General features: G+C 42.1%; 1 protein-coding gene across 3 annotated transcripts in view; it reads right to left on the minus strand.

The window, feature by feature from the left end:
- The window catches only part of STX17 (syntaxin 17), a 67,671-nt gene that overhangs the window by 15,477 nt on the left and 26,847 nt on the right, over positions 1 to 25,347 (minus strand). For all 3 annotated transcript variants that reach the window (XM_075125509.1, XM_075125508.1, XM_048839429.2), the window contains one exon: positions 2,581 to 2,812. In XM_075125509.1, coding sequence (XP_074981610.1) covers positions 2,581 to 2,812 — 232 coding nt within the window. The remainder of the gene's footprint in view (positions 1 to 2,580; positions 2,813 to 25,347) is intronic.

Here is a 25,347-nt window from a genome sequence, read left to right on the forward strand (position 1 = left end):
CACTCCTCATTCCTAAGCTAAAAGATCCCTGCAGCGCCAAAAAATCCTATGGGGGTTGATCATCAAGTGGGTTACTACCAGAACAAATGTAACGTGAAAGTGGGGAGAGAGACATGCTGAACCTGGGACATACGAGGGTGGCAGCTTGGAAGTGCTGCTCGACCCAGCCTGTTCAGGCATGCTCTATTCTGGTGCAGTGCACGTGGCCTATGAGGGTGGCAGCTTGGAAATGCTGCTCCACCCAGCCTGCTGAGTCCAGGGACATATCAGGGGTCAGCTTGGGAGCGCTGATTAACCCGGTCCACTCAGACGCGCTCTGACTGTGTGTGTGTGTTCATCTGCTTCTGGGGCTGGAAGAACCCAGCCCTGGGGAACCTAACGTCCTGCAGGGCAGCACCATTGGAAGGGAACTTGCAGTAGGGAGAAGTAGAGCTCGGTATAAGAACACAAGTGACACAAGCAGTACATTGATAGAAATATAGAACCACCCCACCCCCAAGAAGAGTAACCCTAGTATTTCCCTTCCCACTTCAAAAACAAAAGAAAAAAAGGGAGTGGAGGAGGATGAAACACCTGTGGGCTGGAAGTATGAATGAGAAATTTACATTCAAAAGTTCGTATTTTAGGAAATTCTAACCCAAATGTGAAAGGACTTAGAATGGAAGTGCTTCCTCAACATCAAATACAACTTCTCCTCAGAACAGCAGTAAAAAAAAACAAACACACCTCTGCACACTTTACAAAGTACCTTCACACTTCATTACACTCAAGATAAAAATCTAGTTCTCTGGGAAATTCAATATGCTGGTTAAAAAGAATTTTAGTAATTTTAAAAGTGGAGTCTCGCCTTTTGTTAACATTTGCTTAAAATGGAATTAAATTCAACTCCTATTGGACTTGAGATGGGGGATGGTGGAAAGGGAAAGGGCTGTATCATTTCTTTGACATGCCTCCTAAATGGGCTATTTGAATTTGTAAACTCTTCACTTCTCTGCCAGATTGGAAGCAACATGCAAAAAAGAAGTAGGGTATAAGGAAGTTTCTTTGACTGAGTAAGATCAGCAGCTAAGATCTGCTTTCAGATCTGCAGCCTTGAAGCACAAAAGAACAGGCAATGTGATATTACAGCTGTCCCATGAATGCAAAAAGCTGCTTTCATATTAATGCAAACTTTTTTAAAAATCCTATATAATTATACTCAGTTGTCTGTGTGCCTGTATGTTTCACTTTACGTGAGGTGAACTACATCTCCATTCCTGAACTGACTTGTGAGTGTATGTCATTCCCATAATATTTTCCTATGGCTATGCCTGCCATCCCAAAATTTCTAATCGGTTTCTTGGTTTTTCACCAATGACCCGTTTTTTAAAAAAAACATGAAAGTCATTCAGCTAGAAATACTAATCCTGTTTTTTTAAAAAAGAGACATTTTACAGTTTAGCATATATTTTTGTCTTCTTTTCTTAGTCGTGAAAAGACTTTCCCTCTTACTAATGACATTGCACACAATTATCCCTGCAGTTCTCTACAGAACAAACTTCTATGACAACAAGAAGACAGAACTAGATACTATGAAGATTAGCACGTTATAAATACAACAGCCAGATTATACAGAATTTCCTGATAGGAAAGATTTTATGTGAGGCCACTAACTGAAAATATGTTTTTTAAATTGAAAAATGTGAGACTTGTGAAGTATTTTAACCAATATTAAGCTTCAAACTTTTCTGTATGAGGATGTGTTGGTTTAACTCTAATGGTCAATCCTTGTAAACAGCGTTTCAGATGTTAGCAGCAGCTAACTCCAGATTTGGCTTCAAGTGTAAGGGCAGGTGGGACAGAATGAGGGTGAAAAGAGACAAGAAGGTGCTCATGGGGGAAAGAAGGAAGGAAGGAAGGAAGAAAGAATGAAGGAAGAAAGAAAGTGAAAGATACAGTTTTCATGAAAGTAGAGGGATCAGAAAAGAGCAGTAGCATCCAGGCCCATCCTTGGATGATCTATAAGGTAGTATAATGTGTTTCTAAACCTCATATAATGGTCTTGTACTTTTACTGCTTTCCTGCCAATTACGAAGATATATTTCTGTGTAAACGGACACTTCATACTCAACCTGCTCCTCCTGATTGAGGCTTTCGGTGATGATATACGAATTGTTTTCACCATTTCATAGATAACGAATTAAGTAAAAATGTACTAAGTGATTACCATAACTAAGCAATGGAAAAAGAAAACGTAACTACAATAACCCCAAGACTGCTTGTACCTCACAATTTAGTGCTCTTGTTACTTAACTACGCCTATTAGGCTACCAATATTTTCCTCTTCCTTGGATAGCTGATTAAAGCATGTATTAACTACATAAACTGTGCAGTAAAATAATCTGTATTCTACATATGGTGACAAAACTGTGGTATTTGAAAGTTGTATTAAAATTCACCTCTTGTCATATAAGTATGAAGTTTTACTAAACTGAAGTATTTATTTCCACAATATCTGGTCAGAAGACCCTGGAAATATACTATCATAAAACAAATATAAAAATACCACAATACAGTACATAGAAAAATGAATTCTACTACCTCCTCCTACCGTCGCAGATCTGATTAGAGACGACTTTAAAGAGGTGTCCTCCTGTTCATTAAACTGTCTTTTAAGTTCTTCTGCAGATTCTGAATGGAGTTGTAGAAATTCTTTTATGGAAAATGAAGCTTCCTCTTTAACTGGATTTATCATTCTTTGGAAAATTTGTTTATCTTCCAGTCGGACCCGCAAACACAGTTTCTCCATCTCTCGGATATTGGCTCGCAGTTGCTGCAATAGTTTTAAAAGGTTATTTGTAACTTTATGGCATACTGCTACTCCTACACACCTCTTTCAAGGGGGTGATGTGAATTAACTACAGTTATTTTAATTTTTAAATAATCCAAAAAAAATTACATTTCAATATTTTGTATAAATTGAGAAAAATAAAAATTCCAAAAAGGTCATCTTCTCAAGCAACCAAATGCTTTAATTTTATTCTAGTTAAAATGAAAATATTCTAAACAAAAATCTGTTGCACCAAGGAGATAATGGGCATATTTTGCACAAGTAGTAAGAATTCACCTACAGTAAGAAAAATGTTCTTTCCCCAATGTTTTGTTCTTTCCTGTTTTATCTGTGCACAGGTCTATTCCCACAGTACTTCATTTCCTATATCTGTGACAACTGGTACTTATAAGTTCTTTCCCTGGAACCAGTACGACCCACACAATCCACCAGATACCCAGCAGCTCAGTGCAGTTGCTAATTCTGTACCCTCTCACCCATTCTAATAAACTGGCTGTACACATGGGAGTAGCCACTGACATTTGGTACTTTAAGTAGCCACCTATAGCCCTGATTACAGATGTCATATCTAAGGCCTTGTCTTCACTATGAATGTGCCCCAATTACAGCTATCCATATAGCTGCTGCACAAATGTAACCCTTAACACAGACAGGCAGAGCAGTTATTTGCACCAGTTGCTCTTACCATTCCTTGAAACTGGATCCTCCTCTGTATATTTAATCTCCTGTCCCATTGTGCCTACATGGGCTGCAGTGTTCCAGTTCTTGCTGCCGTATCAGTAATAGCAGAGAAATGTACTGATTACCAAAGGCAAAAATGATCTCAAAGTTTCCCATGTTCATCAAGCAGACTGATCTAAACGTCACAAAAGCTAACCAGACGTGCAAGAACAAACTTCTGTTCAACCACAGCTAAACCACCTCTCTCATCACAAGAGGAGCTGTCCACAAGAAAAACTCTCCATGAAGATGTGGTCAACACTATGAATATGTTTCAGAACCCAACCCTAGTGGATGTAACACACGGGACTGCCATGACACCTGATATATTTAGCATATTTTGCAAAGCAGTCACTGTACTCTACATTTACACAGGAACTCAGAGGTAGTGGAGAGCTGCTTTAGTTTATATTGACTCATTATGACGATTCTACACAGATATAAGGGCCAAAAATCACTGTAGTATAATATTTACATAATTACAACCTTTTCATGACCCCACTGCAGCTTAGACCCAGCTCTGCTTTCCAAACCACCACATCTCTACCCTGCACAAGATTTGGACAAAGAAAGAATCATCTCACTGTTGTACCAGATACTGCTGGTTAGCATTTTACACACACTTGGCATAGGTGTCAGAGTCTGTAGAGGGTACAAATCCGTGAGTGTGTGTGTCAGACTGTTTAGAATTTCAAGAGTTCTAGAACACTATGGATCAGAGCCTGATATGGGTCTAACGGGTTAAAGACTTACTTGAACTCGACGAGATCTGAATAACCAGATGACTGTGCACAGTTATTTCTTGTTAAGGACATTAATGTATTATAATTAAAGGTTGCGGGTTTACCACAGGATCACAGAACCTATGATTTCACTGATTTTGCCCTTAGAGCATCACGGACCACTGCTTCACATTCCCTTGGGAGTGGAAGGAGAAGGGAGGCTGTTCATCAAAGCATATTTGAATTCTAAGCTGTTGTACTGTGCCATCTTGCTTTCTTTGTGCAAGCTTTCTTCTGTTGTGAGTACTACCCGCCCTCACTTTCTTTCAGACAAAATATTCAGACTGATGTGTGAAAGGGGCTGGAAGCGTAGGTTTGTTTTGTTTTTGTTTTTTCAATTTATTTCAGTTGGTTAAGAGTGAATTGAGCGCTGTCAGACGAAATGGTGTATCCAAGATAATAATGCTTTGCATATATACAGAATATTTTCATCCAAGGAACTCCAAGTGTGAAGAGGAGCTATATCCATTTTACTGATTGGGAAACAGGTACCAATAGGTTAAATGCCTTGCCCATAGTCATATGATGAGTCATTGGCAGATTAGGAATAAAATATCAGGCATCCTGGTCTAATTGCTAAATGACTCTACATCCCTAATTGCAGCTGCATTGCTATTTCTGGGAAACATCTGAGTCAGCTAGCATCAGCTAGCATCAGCACTCATGTCCTACAAACATTTTTGATCCCAAGAATCAAAAACTTCGTTGGTGGTGGAACAGAGACAATTAGGGCTAAATTATGCCACTGCATGTGGGGGTACATCAGAAAAGCACAATGTAGGGAGGAAAGAGAGGACAGAAAAGGAAGGGGGAAGCTAGCATTGGCACAGAACAAGTGGCCTGCTGAGGGGATGGCTTTGCTAGGAAGAGTGCAGGCTACACCTGTTGGGCAGATATAACAAGGGACATCGTTTTCCATACACCTCCAGACATACTAGGCCTTACAAAGGCAGAATACTACTACCAACTACTCACTGCTGTTTGAGTGAATACCTACCTACCTCTTCTCCCCAGTGCAGCTCACACTCGTAAGAGCTATAATTGAACCCATTTTAGGAGATGTGGAAGTCACGAAATATTGTCTGTACATGTGCACTGTTCATGTTGCACCTCATGGAAATAGTGGTAACTTACAGTGTATTCCACCTGGAAAGCTATACGTATTTTTAAGTGTGCAAGGAGAACCTGGTGCCTGCTCATGGAAAGGTTTTCCCTAACATTACAGCAGGGTTAAGGAAAGCTCTGCTGCACCTGGGTTCCTTGAGGGTTCAGGCTGAGGCAAAGGAATAATGCAGCAGAGGGCCTCGAAACAGGATTACCTGTTTGTATATCTCCTTTAACCAAACAAACGGTTTCAGAATTACTCATTTAAATGAAGCAGTGGGGATGCCACCCATCAGGCTCAGATCCACAAAGATAATCAGGTGCCAAAACCCCAGACTTGGGCAACTACGTCCAGTTTTAGGCTCCGCTGCAATTCACAAATTCCCACCAAACTCTATAGGTACCTAAATTCACTCGGTGCCTAAGTTTTCAGAATAAAAGTTCCCACCTTTGAGCATGCACATCACTGCCTCTCTCTAGGCATCTGGAGGCCTACCTCCCACTTAAACCGCAGCGCAATTCACAAACTGGGGGAACACAGGTGTTTGTCCACCTAAATCGCAGTGTCCAATCCAGTAGGTGTGCTCAGAGCAGTCTACCAGAGTGAGTCCCATTCAAAATCTGGCCACCAGAGGAGAAGGAGCTGGAGGAGGTGGTGGTGGTGCCACCTGCCTTGTAACTTTTAGCTCAGTGTTTAGAGTATTCACCTGGGATGTGGAAAGTCCAGGTTAAATTCCCCACCCACCCACGCACCCGAGAAGGAGACGGGAGATCCCTGTTGAAATCCTACCGCTCAAGAGAATGCTCTAAACCAGTGGTTCTTAACCTTTACTGCAGCCTGCACCACTTTGGTTCTCAAAATATGTTTTCGCACCCCTTATCAAACATCGTTGAAGTAGGTCAGTTCTTTAAACCTAGATATATCATAACTGTAGAATGAAAGAGATAGAGTTATATACATATAAACATAGGTTCGATGAAACAAAGTAGTTGTACTTTCGTGCCTGTGATTAATTTGTGTTTTCAGTGATTTACCTTCTAAAAAAATCTGGCATGTCTCGCACCCCCAGGGGGTGCATGCACCCTAAGTTAAGAGCCACTGCTCTAAACACTGAGATACGGCATATTCTGATACCGGGCCCCTTCAGTCTCTACTGTTAAAGCTGTTCCACTGTGTTTAAATAATGAAGGAATGATTGGAGAAGGGGGACCGGCCACAGGGTCTCCCACCTCCCAGGTTGGTGCCCTAACCACTGACCTACAGAGTGAGTCATTCATATTCATTCATTCTCATTCTCTCTCTCTCTCTCCCGCCCCCCCTCCACTCAATGATTGTTCCACTGTGGATAGATACTTAAATAGTCATTGGGCACGCAAGACAGAATGACTGTGTAGTGTTTAGGGCACCCCCCTGAGAGGTGGGAGACTCTGGGTCCAGCCCCCTGCTCCAAACACTTTTTCACTATCTATGTACAATGGAACAGCTTCAAACATTTTGGTTTGGGGGTTTTAGCACAAAACATCACCTAGACTTTTAAAAACTAAGAACGCATGACTGATTTTTACTAAAAACTAACATAAGAAATGTATAGTACAAATTATACTACTTGTTGATTTGGGATAGACTTTTCATGCAAGCATAAAAAATGAATGTTGCAATATAAAAATAAGAATCGTATGACATTCTAAGCATGCATAATAAATCATTCTTCATTGAACTGTTTACCATTGTTTTGAACATTATTCTTAGAGTAGAATGAGGGAACAAACAGTTTGGGAGGGGTGTTTTTAAGGTGAGAGTTTTCTTCATTAATGCAAGGGAGTTAGAAGAGGCAACATTGCTTGCCTGGAAAAAGTAGGGTGAAAAAGAGGTTGTTTATTTTAATTACACGTCCTGGATATAATTAAATGTTTTTTTTTAAATAAGTGAAGAAACCCTTCCCCCGCCGACAGAAATATAACTACATATAAAGGAAATGAATCCAACCTCCATAAACACTCTACACACTGAGGGGAAGGTCATGGTAAAAGACGTATTAAGCAATCAAAGAGAGCGGAGAACTATTGATTCATAAAAATCAATTGTCAAATTAATCAAGACTAAACCATACTGTATGTTTAAATTAATAGTATTACCAGACAATCTTAGGCTGCAATATTTAAAATTAATCCCACGTATAAACATTGATTACCAATAAAGGAAATAAGGAAGACACAAAGTATGGTGTTATAAGATACTGAGTTGAAATAGAAGTCTGATATAATAATATTCCTCATAAATTCTTCATTTAAATCGAACAAGTTAGACAGTTCTTCCTAGTATTTCACCTTAATTTGTGTTTTTAAGCAGCCAAAAAGCGATCATAATCACAATCCAGAAAACAAACTTCTCTTTTTTAGAAGACCTTTGGAATTTGGCAAAAAACAAAATGGAAATATCTAGGCACAGATCTGTAATTACTTCTTCTGAGCATACATCAGTCTATCTAAAGAACAGTATGAACAGAAATGAGTGTGAAATTTACATGGATAAATTCTATCATACCGCTTTGTTTCCAGAACAAAGACAGTTATTCTGTCTTCATTCTCAAATGAGACAGAAAACCATAATCCAAACAGAAACCTCCTTTGTAGTTTTGTTCTAGAAGGAACAAAAAACACACACACAATGTGTAAACGATGTTGGGAGTGGCTAATATTTTTTCCAAAAAATTTCTGAACTGCTAGTAAACCTCCTGAATAGAAAGTCCCCTCAGACCCTTGACATATTAGGTAACTTTTGCTCAGGGCTTGTATTGGAGTATACACAGGACACAGCATACACCTACCTTCCCCAAACTTGCCTTCCAAAATCTAAACCAGTGGTTCTCAACCCATGGCACAATCAGCACATAATTGTGGTCCATGTGACAGTCTCATACAGGTAGTATATATATTGTGTGGATGCCAGCCACATAACATAGAGAGAGAGCTGCATATGCGGCCCACAATGGTAAATCAGTTGAGAACCACTGATCTAAACTCTTGTTTTAAAAAAATCTTCAGCTCTCCCTGCTGTGAAAAAAACATTCAAAACAAGAACCAAGGCCTTGTCTACCTGGAGGGATTTTAGGCATTGGTGGCCAGCCACCGGTGTAGCTGAAGCAGTGCAGTTGGACAAAGCTACTGTAAGCCATAATTCGCACTGGTGCATCTTACCCTGCTTGAAACAGGAGTAAAATGTACCACTATGCAAGGAGTCTGCACCATTACAACTACATTGATGGCTAGTCACCGACAGCTGTAACTGGAGCAAATTCACAGTGCAGATAAGGCCTGAATATAAGCAACAGAGTGACATCTGCCTGAGTTTGCAGACAGTCTAAAGCAACAACTCCAAAAGAAACAAACCACCCTGTTTCCAAGAGATAAAGTCAAAATGTCACTATTTTATTGCTGATCTAAACAAGGCGATGGAAGATCACATGAAGATCTGCACAATCTACCATCAATGATATTTCATCCTAGTGCCATGATTTCTTCCCCTCCAATCAAGTAGCCACACCCAAGCTGCCAAGGCGAGGCACCTGAACTTCAATGAGGGAAGCCACGCCTGAAGAGCCCACCAAAATGCAGCACAGCATACATGACTCTATTCTGAATATCTGCAAAATCTGTTGTAAGTGGCTTCTCATTATGGTGGTGTTAAATGAGCGGAGCTTAGTTTGTGGGTAGACAATGAAACTGTACCACTGTTTTACCCTACCCCTCACAAATCTGTTTTTTTAAAGCAACCTATCTCAAGTGCTGTGGAAGCATGGTTTCCTTTATCCAAGCACCTTAAGTATTTTGAAGTTGTGAAGCTTTAGTTTGTAAGACCTGGAATGTCTCTTTATAGTATCTGGAATCTTGATCTGCCAGTTTTCCCAAAGAATTTGACTACTGAAATGAATGAGAGCCAATCTTTGTTTCAACTGCTTGTATATCTTGCTATATAATAAAACAGCAATATTACTTAGCTCTTATATAGAGCTTCCATCCCTAGATCTCCAAGTACTTTACCAGGGTGAACAACATGCATTATTCCCATTGTAAATATACAGAAACTGAGGCACAGAGTTTGAGCCTAAATTCTCAGAAGTATCCACAAATTTTGGGTGCCAAAGTTAAAATGTCAAAGGCCTCATTTTCATAGGTATTGACCACCAGCAATTCCTACTGACTCCACCAACACTTCACAATAAGGAAATTGGAAAGAACTCTAAATGTAACAATGTATACTGGGACTATCTCCCTTTCCAAATCTTTACAACACATTTAATAAACAATATTTTTACATCATAGACAGCAAAGTTAAAATTGTGAAGGGGAATAAACTGGATGTGATGATAGTGAATGATGAGAGGTTGTGTGTCAAAAAGGAAATGGCGGGATCCTTTCACTGTTCATTTCCAGACTGTCTAACATTTAGGGTGAGGGAGTGGTTTGCAGGTGTGTGTTTCCTGTATAGAAAGTGTGATACTGTTTTGGGGCATTAGCTGAATTCCAGTGAAAAACACTTTCAGCCTTAACTCTCTTTTAACAAAGTTTTTGTCTGTGAATTTCCCTGTTGTTTTACAGAGTACCAAACATTTTAAATTCGGTTAACATGTAATTTGGAAAAATGCCACATTTTTCTCTCAAAATGTTGTGCTAACAAGCAATACCTAGGATTACTAAAACTAAAAGGAATTTGCAAAATACTGTATAAATTGCTCTATTTTTTTTCAGTTATGCATTTTACAGTACTTTGTGTATAGTTAGTTTCATTGTTTCTCCTGCCACCTGCTAAAAATATCCTTAAAAACATCAACAGTGGAATGGGAAAACATCTATACAAAGTAATTAAATTTCAGGACATACTATTTAAAGTGACAGGTTTCAGAGTAACAGCCGTGTTAGTCTGTCTTTGCAAAAAGACAAGGAGTACTTGTGGCACCTTAGAGACTAACCAATTTATTTGAGCATGAGCCCTCGTGAGCTACAGGTCACTTCATCGGATGCATACCATGGAAACTGCAGTAGACATTATATACACACAGAGGCCATGAAACAATACCCCTTCCCACCCCACTGTCCTGCTGGTAATAGCTTATCTAAAGTGATCATCAAGTTGGGCCATTTCCAGCACAAATCCAGGTTTTCTCACCCTCCGCCCCCCCAACCCCCACAAACTCACTCTCCTGCTGGTAATAGCCCATCCAAAGTGACCACTCTCTTCACAATGTGTATGATAATCAAGGTGGGTCATTTCCAGCACAAATCCAGGTTCTCTCACTCCCTCACCCCCCTCCAAAAACCACACACACAAACTCACTCTCCTGCTGGTAATAGCTTATCAAAAGTGACCACTCTCCCTACTCCCTACTCTCCATACTATTTAAAGTATGCCCTATAAGAACCTGGAATCTTTTGAAATAGTTTTTAACATTCAAGTTCCAGCAGCTAAATCCACTCTAAAGCATAGCACTATTCACAAAAAAATCTTAACACAATGGATTTACTATTACCTTATCAAAATGAAAACAATCATAAAAACAAAGAGCAGAGAGAAAACCTTAGTCTTCTAGTTTGTTCTTAGACACTGTAAAACTAATATTTCAATCAAGTAGTATACAAAAAGTATGCACAAAAACAAAAAGGCTTCAACTGAAACGATGCAAAAAGCAATAATTTTCTTGATCATTATCAGGGGCATGACACAGAATATAGTTTTAGCAAAGCTAAGATACATAAAAGACTCATGGAGACCTTACAAAGTGTAATAGAAATCTTAAAATCTATCCAGGATTCTCCCAGAGACAGAAATTGTCAACTTTCAATAAAACAGATGCCATCCTAGAGCTAGCATAATTCATTTTATCTTGAACTGCAAAAACGCTGAGAATATAAAATTTAGACTTTTCCACAAAAGCCAAACATATCAGAGACAATATAGTAACTTTAAATTAGGTTAATATACCGACCTGACCTTGATGAGAAGGAAATATAACCTGATGAAACTAATTCACAGGCTGATTTAGCAAGAATTCGGCGAGTAAGGAGTTACAATACTCAAGTCTAGATGTTCTTACAATGTGAGTCAGAATCTCCTTTTATTTTGATAGCAAAGGGTGCACACTGACACCATTCTGACAAGGTAAAAGGAAAAATTTAGAAACACTCTTGTAACACGATCCAGCATAAAACCATCTTGAAGTCTAGGGCTGAAGAAACATTACCAGATTCTACGAATTCTAATATTACCTCCACTGAGGTAAACAGAAGACACAGCGCTTAACTGTGGCCTGAGGAGAAGAATTTCAGTTTTATTAGTATTTAATTTTTTTACTTCTTAGATAGACACAAATTCATTGCCAATAGGCAGAATCATGTTCTCTGTATGCAGTGGTGTATTATCAGAGAAAGGGAAGTAGATCGAAGTATCACATGTGTAACAGTGATATGGCTGCCCATACCAATTGCAAATACCACCTTAAGGAAACATACTCAAATCAAGAAATATGAGATCCAGAACAGAGCTCAGGGAAATATCCAAAAGGGTCAACCTGCTATCATAGTTATGCTACCTAATTCTGCCATAGGAAACATTACTGCAAAAAGAAATAAAAGCAGTGTGACCAGAAGAGATATAACCCTCCCCTCAGGAGCTATGCTTGATAACTATCAGTAAGGTGGCACAAACATGCATCCGATGAAGTGAGCTGTAGCTCACGAAAGCTTATGCTCAAATAAATTGGTTAGTCTCTAAGGTGCCACAAGTCCTCCTTTTCTTTTTGTGAATACAGACTAACACGGCTGCTACTCTGAAACAAACTTTTAGTCACTCTTCTCATTATTAAGGATGAGAGTTTGTCATGGAGGTCACAGAAGTCACGGATTCCATGACCTCCGGGACCTCCATGACTTCTGCAGCGGCTGTTTCAGTGCATATGGGAGGGGGCTCAGGGCTGGGGCGCTGGAGGGCTCTGGGCGGCGATTACCTTGGGGGGGCTTCCCGGAGGTGTTGACAGTCTCTCCCTCTCAGTTCCTAGCTCCGTGCGCTGCCTCCACCCACAGTTCCCGGTCAATGGGAGCTGCAGAGCTGGCACTTGGGGCTGGAGCAGGGGCAGGAGCAACGTATGGAGCTAGAAGCTGAGGGAGGGACATGTTGCTGCTTCCAGGGAGTCATGAGAAGCCAGGTAGGGAGCCTGCCAGTCCCGCCAACCCTCATCCCCAACACAAGCAGGGGTCCCAGGCCACGCACCGCCGCCTGCCTCCTCCAGTACCAGCGTTAGTGCCAGGCCACCCCCCCCCTGAGCACCCGCGGTATCCCCAGGCTGCCCCCATTCCACCCAATTTAGTCGGGGGTATATAGTACAAGTCATGGACAGGTCATGGGCCATGAATTATTTTTTACTGCCCAGGTCAAAAAGGTCCCCTGGCGGCTCCGGTCAGCACTGCCGACCGGGCCATTAAAAGTCCGGTCAGCAGTGCTAAGGAAGGCTAGTCCCTACCTGGCACCACGCCCCAGAAGCAGCCAGCAGGTCCAGCTCCTAGGTGGGGGGCCATGGGGCTCTGCATGCTGCCTCCGCCCTGAGCACCAGCTCCGCACTCCCATTGGCCGAGTTCCCTGCCACAGCCCAGAGCCCCACTCCCACACCCTGAACCCCTCATCCCCTGCCCCACCCCAGAGCTCTCACCCCACCTCCTGCACCCCAACCCCCTGCCTCAACCCACAGCCCCGTCCCGCACTCCAAATCCCTTGGCCCCACCCCCCAGCCTGGAGCCCCCTCCTGTAGCCCTCATCCCCGGCTCCATCCCAGAGCCAGCACCTCCAGCCTAGAGCCCTCACCCCCTCTCACACTCCAACCCCCTGCCTCAACCTGCAGCCCCCTCCCACACTCTGAATCCCTTGGCCTCACCTCCCAGCCTGGAGCCCCCTCCTGTACCCCAAACCCCTTGTCCCCAGCCACACCCCCAGCCCAGAGCCTGTACCCCTTCCCACACCCCAACCTCCTGCCTCAACTGGAGGGAGGGGGAATGTAGTGAGCAGGAGTGCAGGGCCTCAGGGAATGGGCGGGGCTAGGGTGTTCAGTTTTGTGCGATTAGAAAGTTGGCAACCCTATCCTGCAAACCTCTTGTCACCTGCAAAATTTTAATCACGAGTGGTTCCATTGACTGAAATGAGATTATTCACAAGCTTAAGAATTTGTACAATTGGGGTTTGGTTCCTCATTCAAAGACACACATACCTTGTGCTATTTACTTCTGGAATGTCCCTTCATGAGGAATTTAAGGACTGCAAATGCCAATTCAGAAATATTTACATCCTATATGGATTGTAGGGAAACATACTGCAACCTAGATATGACATACCAACAACAATGAAAAACTTTAGATGATCCAGGACTATTAAGATACCAGAATATGTGGTGAGATTTGGGGGTTTTTTCTGTGAAAAGCAATTATGGGCAAGAATACAAGTAAATATTTGGTATAGATTGTTATATGGATATTACTGATTGTATGATTTCCTTGTTTCTTGCTCTTACACATTTAATTTTAAAATTCGCAATTTTAAAACTTTTTCTCTTGATAATTTTTTGTATTTTTCTTGTTTGGTCTATGTGTGAATTACCTTTCCTGTCACGTTACTATTTACTCTATTCACACTATTTACAGGTAGCCCTTACTGTCTGTGGTATATGTTTTCTTATGGGTGTAAAGACTCTGTTTGTAGGGAGAAGGTCTTCAGAGAAGACACAGATGAACAGGGAGAAGCCAGGATTGTGTGGATTTTTAGGTCTGCATGACAAAGAATGAATGGAAAAGTATAGTCCTAGAGGATCACATGACACGTGTCAGCTGTGAACTATCAAAATTCCTGTGTTCAAATCAAGAGGAAGACACACAAAAGCTTGCCACCTGAGTAAAGAAAAGTTGCTGATCATGAAACTGAAAGTACAAAATAATTTCCTGCCTTTGTTCATAATTCCCTATCTTGTACTAAAAAGAAAAGATGTCATGGGTTTCAGACCAGAAATTTAAAAATGTTGTTTTATAAATAGCACATGAAAAAAAAAAGTGTATTTAATGCTAATGAAATGTGTTTTGGATTGAAAGATTTAATTAAGTATTGAGTCCTCTAGTTATCTACAGAACTTGCTTGGTACGGTACAATTTCAGAACTAAAGATAGTTCCTGCCTAAAGAGTTTTTTCCCCTTGGGCCAAAAACATAGTTCAGCCTCTAGGAGCATTCAATTCTTGTTTTCTCTGCTAAGGCTACCAAAGATTGCAATTAGTGTTGCAAACACAGCTTCTAAGTGTTTAAGGAGAGGGGCTCTCTCTTATGCACTTCCTATGGTGTCTAGCACAGGGATTCTCAAACTGGGGGATCGCAACCCTAAGGGGGGCACGAGGTTATTATGTGGGGGTCACGAGTACATGCATGAAACAGAGAGCAACTGCTATAAAATATATAATTTAAATCTAGCATGTTAGAAAATTACACACACACACGTTTGTCACAATGTAGTATGTTTAGTTCAAAAAGTATTGTAAACATATAATGCAGCGATCATTATTCCTAAATAAAATATATATTGTATCATCGCCACTTTAAGGAAATTGGACTCTGCAGATTGTAGTATCGTGAGTGCAGGTTTGTTGTCTTGAGACTAAAAAGGCAGGACTGAGACAACATTAGAGGGCTTGATTGTTCAGCTGTTGAAGAGCTGCATTAAATAGCAGACCAATCAGAACACTGAGATTGGCAAAAAAATAATTTATAATTTAACAGTCAGACACAGAGGCAGGGGCAGTGCTAAGGGGGGGACTACAAGGGCTATAGCAACCCCAAAATTTGCCTTAGTCACCCCCCTTTAGCTACCCCTCCCAGCACAAAGGTCAAACATTACACAGTAGTAAGGGAGGCACGAGATGGCATTGCCACATAATTCTGCAGTTCTGCGCTGCTGCTCGTGGCAGCAGTGTCTTCAGAGCTGGGTGCTCAGCCAGCAGCCGCCACTCTCCGGCCACCCAGCTCTGAAGGCAGTACCTGCTGCCAGTAGCAGCGCAGAAGTAAGGGTGGCAATGGGGTGCTACTAAGTCTGCTGTGAAAAGCACTATTTGTATGTTAATATCACTTTTCACAACAGACTTACTAGTGCTCCACTGCCACCCTTACTTCTGCGCTGCTGCTGGCTGCAACACTGCCTTTAGAGCTAGGAGGCGCTGAAAAGTGATATTAACAGATATATAAATATCACTTTGCACAACACCATTTACCTGCCAACAGCCCTGGATTCATCCTGGCAACATGTCACATCCACAGTTCCTGTGCTCAGCTATTCATTAGTTACTGCTCAAAGGGAAGGACATAATGGTGGAGCAGAGGTCTGCTCTCACACTCATCTTCCCCCACTAAAGTCAAGGGAATCAATTCAGAGGCATCAGGTTCTAGTGTGGGCTTCCACACAGCTCCCACCAACTGCTTCTTCCAGATATCCTGGAAGTAGAGTTCCAAAGCTCCCTCAAAGGCCTTCAGAGACAGAAGGTACCAGCACTGCTGCCAGACTCTGTGGATACTTAGCCTGTCTGGCACCACAGCCTTCACTACAGCATCAGATATCCCAGGAGACCCAGCAACTCTACTGCCAATAGTCTACACTAGTCTTAAGGCCATCAACTACTTTCCCCTGCCTCATTATGCCCCCTTTCAGAGTAACAGCCGTGTTAGTCTGTATTCGCAAAAAGAAAAGGAGTACTTGTGGCACCTTAGAGACTAACCAATTTATTTGAGCATGAGCTTTCGTGAGCTACAGCTCACTTCATCGGATCTGTAGCTCACGAAAGCTCATGCTTAAATAAATTGGTTAGTCTCTAAGGTGCCACAAGTACTCCTTTTCATTATGCCCCCTGTAATTGTCACTGATCCTCCCCATAGCCTTTCCCCTTTTCCTCTTCTCTCCAGTTTATTATATTCTTTAACTTCAAATATAATATCAAACATACTGGGTGTACTGGTTGATCACAGGACGACTATGAGCCGCCAGTGTGATGCAGCCATGAAAAAGGCTAATGCCACCCTAGGATTCATCAGGCTCGGTATTTCTAGCAGAGATAGGGAAGTGTTAGTACCATTACATAAGGCACTGCTGAGACCTCATCTTGAATATCACGTGCAACTCTGGTCTCCCATGTTTAAGAAAGATGAACTCAAACTGGAACAGGTGCAGAGAAGGGCTACTAGGATGATCAGAGGAATAGAAAATCTATCTTATGAGAGAAGACTCGAAGAGCTGGGCTTGTTTAGCCTAATCAAATGAAGGCTGAGAAGAGATATGACTGCTCTCTATAAAGACATCAGAGGAATAAATACCAGAGAGGGAGAGGAGTTATTTAAGTTAAGGGACAATGTTGACACAAGAACAAAAAGATATAAACTGGCCATCAACAAGTTCAGGCTTGAAATTAGATGAAGGTTTCTAACCATCAGAGGAGTGAAGTTCTGGAACAGCCTTCTAAGGGGAGGAGTGGGGAAAAACAACCTAACCAGCTTCAAGACTGAACTTGACACATTTATGGAGGGGATGGTCTGATGAAAATTCCTATAGGGACATGTGGTTGATCTGCGACTGCTAGCAACAAATATGTCCAACGGGCAGTGATGGGACACTAGATAGGGAAGGGCTCTGAGTTACTACATAGAATTCTTTCCCAGGTGTCTGCTTGTTGGGTCTTGCTGAAATGCTCAGGGTCTAACTGACCACTATATTTGGAGTCGGGAAGGAATTTTCCCCTGGGCCAGACTGACAGAGACCCTGGGGTTTTTCCACCTTCCCCTGCAGTGTGAGGCATGAGTCACTTACAGCTTTAAACTAGTGTAAATGGTTGAGGTCCATCAATTACGATTTGAGGACTTCAGTAATTCAGCCAGAGCTTATTGGTCTCTAACAGGAGTGAGTGAGCAAGGTTCTGTGACCTGCAACGTGCAGGTGGTCAGGCTAGATGATCATGATGGTTCCTGCTGACCTTAAAGTCTATTTTCCAGTATTGTTACATTTTAAATATATCACTTATTCATACTACAGAAGCACAGAGGTCACAGTCATGTTCCCCGCCCTTGCCCACCTATCCTGTCTCCTTTTCCCTTCATCATCTTCGCTGCTGCCCTCCACAATCTATATGATTTTGTTTTGTTTTAAATCAAGATTTATGCAGTACTTCTAAACCAACTCATTGTCTTATACTTGTCACACTTATGCCATTGTGCTTACCCTTCTCTTGATTTTGTTATGTCATTATTTGGGTCCCTATCCTCCAAAACACTTACACACGCTTAACTTTAAGTACCTGAGCAAACCCATTGAAGTCAACAGAAACACTCACATGGGTAAAGTTAAGCACATGCATAAGCTTTTTGTAGGATCAGGGTTCTAAACTTTCAACTCTTTGGGGCAGTGGCAATGTCTATTTTGTCTCTGTAACACCAAGTACACTTTTGGGCATTCAGTAAATAATAATAATAAAATGAGTTAATATTGGCATATTTTGATCACCTGTGTTTGCAGCTAAGGGCTATCTTACACACTGAGTTCACAGGTTTAACTAAAGGTGTTGTTTTTAAATTGATTTTAGTTAAACCAATGCAAAAGGCTGAGTGGACACTCTTATTTTGGTTTAAGCCAGGCTTACTGTGGTTTGGCTAAATCAAACAGATTTAAGCTAAAACAAAATAAGCCTCTCTTAAATCAAAATAAGAATTTACACAATGGGCTGCACTGGTTTAACTAAATCAGTTTAACTAAACAGGTGCAAAATTCAAGTGGAAACACGACTATGGTTAAATATGAAGCTAATTGCCTCATTAAATGATTTGCGCCTAGGAACCCTGTGCAACTGGTTGGAAAAAAGGGATTATAGATGATTTCTGCAAAAATATTACAATACATAGCTTTGAGAGAAGAGAATTTCTCATATTAAAAAAGAATCCATGGACTAAATTTAGAGGAGTAATTAAGAGACTCAGTGTAATTTACACCTTCTTCTATCCCTCTCAATAGTCAAGTTGCATTAACTTAAACTCATGCCCATTTACCACTTATGCCTTGTCTACACTGGCAAGTTTCTGCACAGTAAAGCAGCTTTCTGGGCTGCAACTCCCAAGGTGTACATACTGCCAAGCCACTTAGAGCACAGTTGTGGCACTTTAAAAAAAAACAACCCCAATGAGAAGTGTGCAGCTTTCTGCACTGGGGCTACGGCGCTGTGGTGCCAGCGTAGACACCGTGGCGGTTACAGCACCGCGACTGGCCTCCGGGAGGTGTCCCACGATGCCTGTTCTCGCCTCTCTGGTCATTGGTTTGAACAATACTGCCCTGCCCTCAGGTGACCAACCGTCATCCCCACCCCGTAAATTCCTCTGGAAATTTGAAAGTCCCCTTCCTGTTTGCTCAGTGCAGTGGTCTCAGCGCATCTTCGCAGGTGGCCAGGCCTGCTCCATGCACCAGGCGATCCCCCACTTGGAGCAATGCCGAGCTGCTGGACCTCATCAGCATTTGGGGAGAGGAGGCTGTCCACTCCCAGCTGCGCTCCAGCTGTAGGAATTCTGATACTTACAGACCGATTTCACGATGCAGGACAGAAAGGAGCCATGACCAGGACACATTGCAACGTAGGGTCAAAGTGAAGGAGCTGCAGAACGCCTACCACAAGGCGCGGGAGGCAAACCGCTGCTCTGGTGCTGAACCCACGAGCTGCCGGTTCTACAAAGAGCTGGACGTGATACTTAGCGGTGACCCCACCTTCACTGCGAAGGCCCCTGTGGATACGTCATTGGCTCGCGTGCCAGTTGAGAGTGGATCGAGCCAGGAGGAGGAAATCTTGGATGAAGATGTGGAGGGGGACCCAGAGACAGAGGATGACTCAGAGGTCAGAGATGCATACAGCCAGGAGCTCTTTTCTACCCCAGAGGAGCCTAGCCAGTCACAGCTGTCAGAGATTGGCAAAGCGCAAACAGGAGAGGAGGCCGCTGAAGCAAGTTGTTGGGCGCAGGAGGGCAGGACGGTTGCAGAAAGCAGGCTTGTCTCCCACCGCATGCCTAGTCTGAGTGCCGGAACAAGCTGCTGATTGACTCCCTCACTTCATGGAAATCTCCCTCAGAGATTTACAGGAAACTCTCGTGGAGATACTGGGCAATCCACTGCCGCAGATTCTTCAGCAGAGCTCCTTTGTTTCTTGCCCCATTAATGTTAACTTTCCCGTGCCACTTTGCCGTCCTGTGCGGGAGGACCATTGCTGTACACAGACAAGCCACATAGGGGCCAGGGCAGAAGCCACAGGCTTGGAGAAGACCCTCCCTTGATTCGCTGCTCACCCTCACCAACGAGATATCTTCCATAATGATCGCATCCTGTGGAAAATGAGGGACAGGAATGATTATCAGCCCCCCACCCCCTACAGTGCTGGCTTTCCCCCAGAGCCACGTGCCCAGTGTACAGCAGGATCCGGGAGGAGTGATTTACCCTGCCCCTGCAGCTACTCACCATTTTGGGGGTCTTGTGGCTCATGTGTGCTTGCCTGGGGACAGCCAGTTAGTGACAGGTGTGAGAGTACTGGCGGTGTTTTAAAGCACTGAATCAGTGCTGTCTGTGTTGCAAACAATACTGCTTCTGTAAAATGTTGCATTTAAGCTTCACAGAGATGACTTTGGGAGCCCAGCCTCCCTCTGTTATCTGTGGCGGAACGACTGCGCAGAATTAGAAAGCGGCCAAGAAGAATTAAGGAGGACTTTCTGCATGAGGTTATGATGCACTCCACCGCCAAGAAACAGGAATTGAAGGAGTGGCAGGAAAGTGAGAAGAGGGACCGAAAAGAGAACACGGCACACTAGAATGAAGCTAATGGAGCGGCTCTGTAATGTTATGGAGCGCCAAGAGGACACGCTCCACGCAATACTAGCTCTTCAAACCGAGCAACTCAGCGCCCACCCTCCCCTGCAGCTGCTGTCGCAAAACTCTTTCCCATTCTCCCCCCAAACACCACCAAACTCTTATCAACTTCCTGGCTCCAGTCTCTATCCATGGCATTCCACTCCTCCCTCCTCACAGTCCAGTATTGTGGATTCCCACTACCCACTGCACTCAACACCCATCCCTCTGCAGTTTGGCCCTGCTGAAGTACAGTACCTGCTGCATTTTACTCCAAAGGAGAAGGTTGGATGTGATCCCTGGACATACACAAATCTTTAGCCATCCTGGGACGCCCTCCTCCTCCTGGGACCTTCCCTTCCTTGATCCCCCTCCCTGCTGATGTATTTTTTCATTTGACTCTTCCCTCCAGTTGTTGTCTTTTAATAAAAGAATTATGTTGGTTTCAAAGCAATCTTTATTCTATTAATTGAAAGCAAAACAAGCATTGCAAAGCAACTTACAATTATGTTAAACCCCCTTATTGCATCATGTGCACCTATCACCTCTTAGCATTACAAGCACTGCAATCCCAAGCATAGCAACAAATATTAGTGGCTTTCAGCTTCAGATTGCTACCTCAAGGCATCCCTGATCCTTATGGTCCCACGCTGTGCTCCTCTAATAGCCTTGGTCTCTGGCTATTCAAACTCAGCCTCCAGGTGCTGAGCCTCTGCAGTCCAGCCCTGAGTGAAGCTTTCACCCTTACCTTCACAAATATTATGGACTGTATAACACGCAGCTATAAGCATAGGAATATGGTCATCGGCCTGGTCCAGCTTCCCATAGAGGCAGCACCAGCGGGCTTTTAAACGGCCAAAAGCACACTCAACAGTCATTCTGCACCTGCTCAACCTGTTGTTGAACCACTCCTTGCTGCAATCAAGTTGCCCCATGTATGGCTTCATAAGCCACAGCATTAAGGGGTAGGCGGGATCTCCCAGGATCACAATGGGCATTTCAGCTTCCCCTACAGTGACCTTCTGGTCTGGGAAGAAAGTCCCTGCTTGCAGCTTCCTGAACAGGCCAGTGTTCCGAAAGATGCATGTGTCATGCACCTTTCTGGACCAGCTTGAGTGAATGTCAATGAAACACCCACGGTGATCCATAAGCGCCCGGAGAACCATTGAGAAATACCCTTTGAGATTAATGTATTCGGTGGCTAGGTGGTCTGGTGCCAGAATTGGAATATGCGTGCCATCTATTTCCTCTCTGCAGTTAGGGAAGCCCATTTGTGCAAAGCCATCCACAGTGTCACACACGTTGCCCAGAGTCACGATCTTTTGGAGCAGGATGCGATTAATGGCCCTGCACACTCCCATCAACATGACTCCAGCGGTCGACTTTCCCACTCCAAACTGGTTAGCGACCGATCGGTACAGTCTGGAGTAGCCAGCTTCCACAATGCAATCGCCACACGCTTCTCCAACAACAGGGCAGCTCTCATTCTCGTGTCCTTGCGCCACAGGTCTGGGGTGAGCTCATCACAAAGTCCCATGAATGTGGCTTTCCTCATCCGAAAGTTCTGCAGCCACTGCTCCTCATCCAAGACATGCACCACGATGTCATTCCACCACTCAGTGCTTGTTTCCTGAGCCCAAAAGCGGTGTTCCACTATGGACAGCACCTCTGTGAATGCCACAAGCAATCTCATGCCGTAGCTACTACGCGTGGCGAGATCAATGTTGCACTCCTCTTGCCTTTGTAGTTTAAGGAATAACTCCACTGCCTCTCGTGACATGTTGGTCAGAGCAAGCAGCATACTAGTCAGCAGTTGGGGATCCATTCCTGCAGCCCGAAGAGGTAGGGCACGCAATACACAAACCACAGAAAGATGGCGCCAAATGCGGATGGAAGCACAAGGATTTCTGGGATACAAAGCAATGCATCATGGGTCACTAGGACAGGACCCAGGATGCCCCGCGACCCCCTCCACCTTCCTAAAGTCTTAGCAGCGGAAGAGAAAGAGGTCCTCTGTGGGATAGCCGCACAGACTGCACCACTCCGAATACCACTGCAAGTTCCACAAGTGTGAAAAAGCTATTGTGCAGGCAGCTGAGAATGGGAACACATAACAGCGGTTTCCCTTCGGCACTCTCTGAGCAGTGCTGTAACTGCCGGCATTGTAACTTTGCAAGTGTAGACATGCCCTTATATACAGGGTGGGTCAAAATCAATGATTTTTAAAATTAAAAAAATTGGATTTTTTTATTTAAAAAATGGATTTTTTTGATAAAATGCTTTTTGAGGAAAAATCTATCTAAAGATAGTTTTAATTAAGATACATTATAGCTCAAAGCTATCTTATCATGGAATAGGGTTTATAAATTCTAATTCTATAGTATGAGACAATATATTCATGTAATGTTTAACAAAAGTTTTGTAAATGAGTTCCAATAGTTCATGGATTAGGGACCCAATCTTATGGGGTTCCAGAGTCTTCTGTATAGATTATTTAGGTTAATCTTTCCATTTACCCAATGGAACTCAGTGCTCAGTCTAGATGATACCATCAGAGATGCTTAGTTTTGCAGTTCTCAAACTGTGGATTTGTTCTCCAGAGGTAACATGCTTGTTAACAGCAAAAATGTTTTTAAATAAATAAGTAACATATAAAGATGAGAAATAAAAGACCTCAACTCTATTGTTCCTCCGCAAATTTGTGTACAGAGTCAATCCCTTACCTCTCTCTAAAAGTGCAAAGTTTCAGAAAGTTCAATGAATAGCAGATAGTTGGGGGCAGAATACATAGGACAAGGAAAAGAAGACTGGCAATAGATGTGAGAAGCGAGGGACATATGCTTCTTTTGTTAAAATATTATATGTTTGCTGCTGAAGAAAAATATCCAGAATACTTAACGTTGTTGTTTTAGTTAAATAAAACAATTTAAATGTCTGTCTGGTGATGTTTTCCTCCTAATACAGCATGGCAAGAAAATCCTTCAAATATTAATGATTAACCTGTTATTTGAATTGGAAATAGTTCACCTCCCAATGACTTCATAAATATCTGCTTCAATTACTTTTGGTAAATAAAATAACCAAACACTCATTCATTTTCTGATATAGCTGTAAAACTAATCCGAAAAGTTTTCAAAATAAATCACTATTTAAAAATGTATAGTGTGTACCTTCTAAAAATGAAACCTACATCTATCTCTGAGTTGTGAAGAATATGTATTAAGGTTATAACAACCAACAAGAATGCACTTTTATGTAGAAAACCATGCTTAAATCGAGTCTTCCTGACTAGTGAATTAAATCACGATTTAAATTAAATCCACCCTGCTTATATATCACCTTGGAATTTGACCCACAGAGTCTAAGGGAGTCTAACCTGGTGGAATTTACCTGTTGAAGAGCCAGAGGAGAAGGGTGTATTTTAACCTACACCTTTAGGTAACCTACTCCTGTCACAATGCTCGCTTCCTTTTTCTTTTTTTTTTCTTTTTTTTTTTAAATGTTCGTGGAATTTGTCCAAAGTATTCCTTACACTTTCTAGGCCTATTTCAAAATTGATGTGTTAAGGGATACAAGTTACAAGCTGATAAATGGATGCAAATCTAAGGAAGTCTGAATCTAACCCAGTATTGTTAACTACAAGCATTCAAAAAACAAGAGTCAGGCCTCCCACAAGTCTCGAGACTGACTGAAAAAAATCATGATTTTTTAAAAAAATAATAAATTTGAGGTTCCTTTTATTTCACTACTGGTTTTATGCCTTTAGGGTTCATGTTTTCAAGCTTTTTTCTCTGCAATCATGAGGACTGGAAACTTACTTTTATTGAAATAAAAGTTGAGATCATCATGTAATCATTTGACTCCAGGCACTGGTGCTTTAAGAAAACCCCCACATATTGTCAGACTCCCAATAAAATCATGGGAGTTCGCAAGACTGCTTAGTGCCTTCAAGCTGATGTAACTTACATGTTAAAGAAGTTGGGAAAATGTCTGTTACACCAGATGACACTAACCTCTGAAACTGGTCTTAAATCAGTGAAGACCATTAAGACAATGAAAAGATTATGAGTGGGATTTTGAAGTCAAAGGGAGTTTTATTATTCACAACAATGGGAGTAAACTAAAAACAACATTGAGTACTTTTGAAAATCCCAACCTCTAAACATACAAGAATTTTAAACAAATTCTAAACATACAAGAATTAAAAAAAAAAAAATACACAGTTGCTACTCACTTGTATCTAAACTGTTAAAGGCAAAAAATGTACAATATATATTGCAAAATAAAAGTTTCCGCAGGCTAAATCATGCCCTGCTGGTGTACCTGTCCTGTATAACCCAACTGAAGAATAATGTAAATTCCATTTGAAGACAAAGGCACTGCAGAGGTGTAACAGAGGGCATAATTTGTCCTATAGGATCTTTATTACGGTTGAAGATACATGAGAAAGAGAGAGCCCAGTTTGAGTTCACAGGGCTGACAGCTAGGGAAAAAAATTCTTTCACTTCAGGTGTGTTCAGTTTATGAATGAAAAAGCATTAAGCAAAAATTTTCAAATTAGTTTTCAGAGTAGAATTGCATTTTAAAGACAGCATATCTCAGAACTATTTGGTATATTGTTCAAAATGGGCTCTCTCTTTTGCACATGTTCACTAAGCAGGACTTTCCTGTTGACCTGTTGTGCAAGTCTAGTTTGGAAATGGACTGGAGCTAGACAGGCCATCCTTGGCATTTTTTCCTTTTTATTCAACAATTTACATATGCTACGATAGTGATAATATAATGTTTTACCTCCAACTGGGAGCATTCATTTATCTGTTGTAATAACACCTCACTGGGCTGTTGTACTGTTCCTTTTGAGTCCTCTTAAAACTTACGATAGACTATTAATGATCTGTTGCATTGAACACATCTGCGGCAAGCTCCTCAGCAAAATTTACCAAGTTATTATGTGTTGCCCCGTAGCTGTACAGAATGCCT

Source organism: Caretta caretta, chromosome 2, assembly GCF_965140235.1.
Source record: "Caretta caretta isolate rCarCar2 chromosome 2, rCarCar1.hap1, whole genome shotgun sequence".
Taxonomy (NCBI): Eukaryota; Metazoa; Chordata; order Testudines; family Cheloniidae; genus Caretta; species Caretta caretta.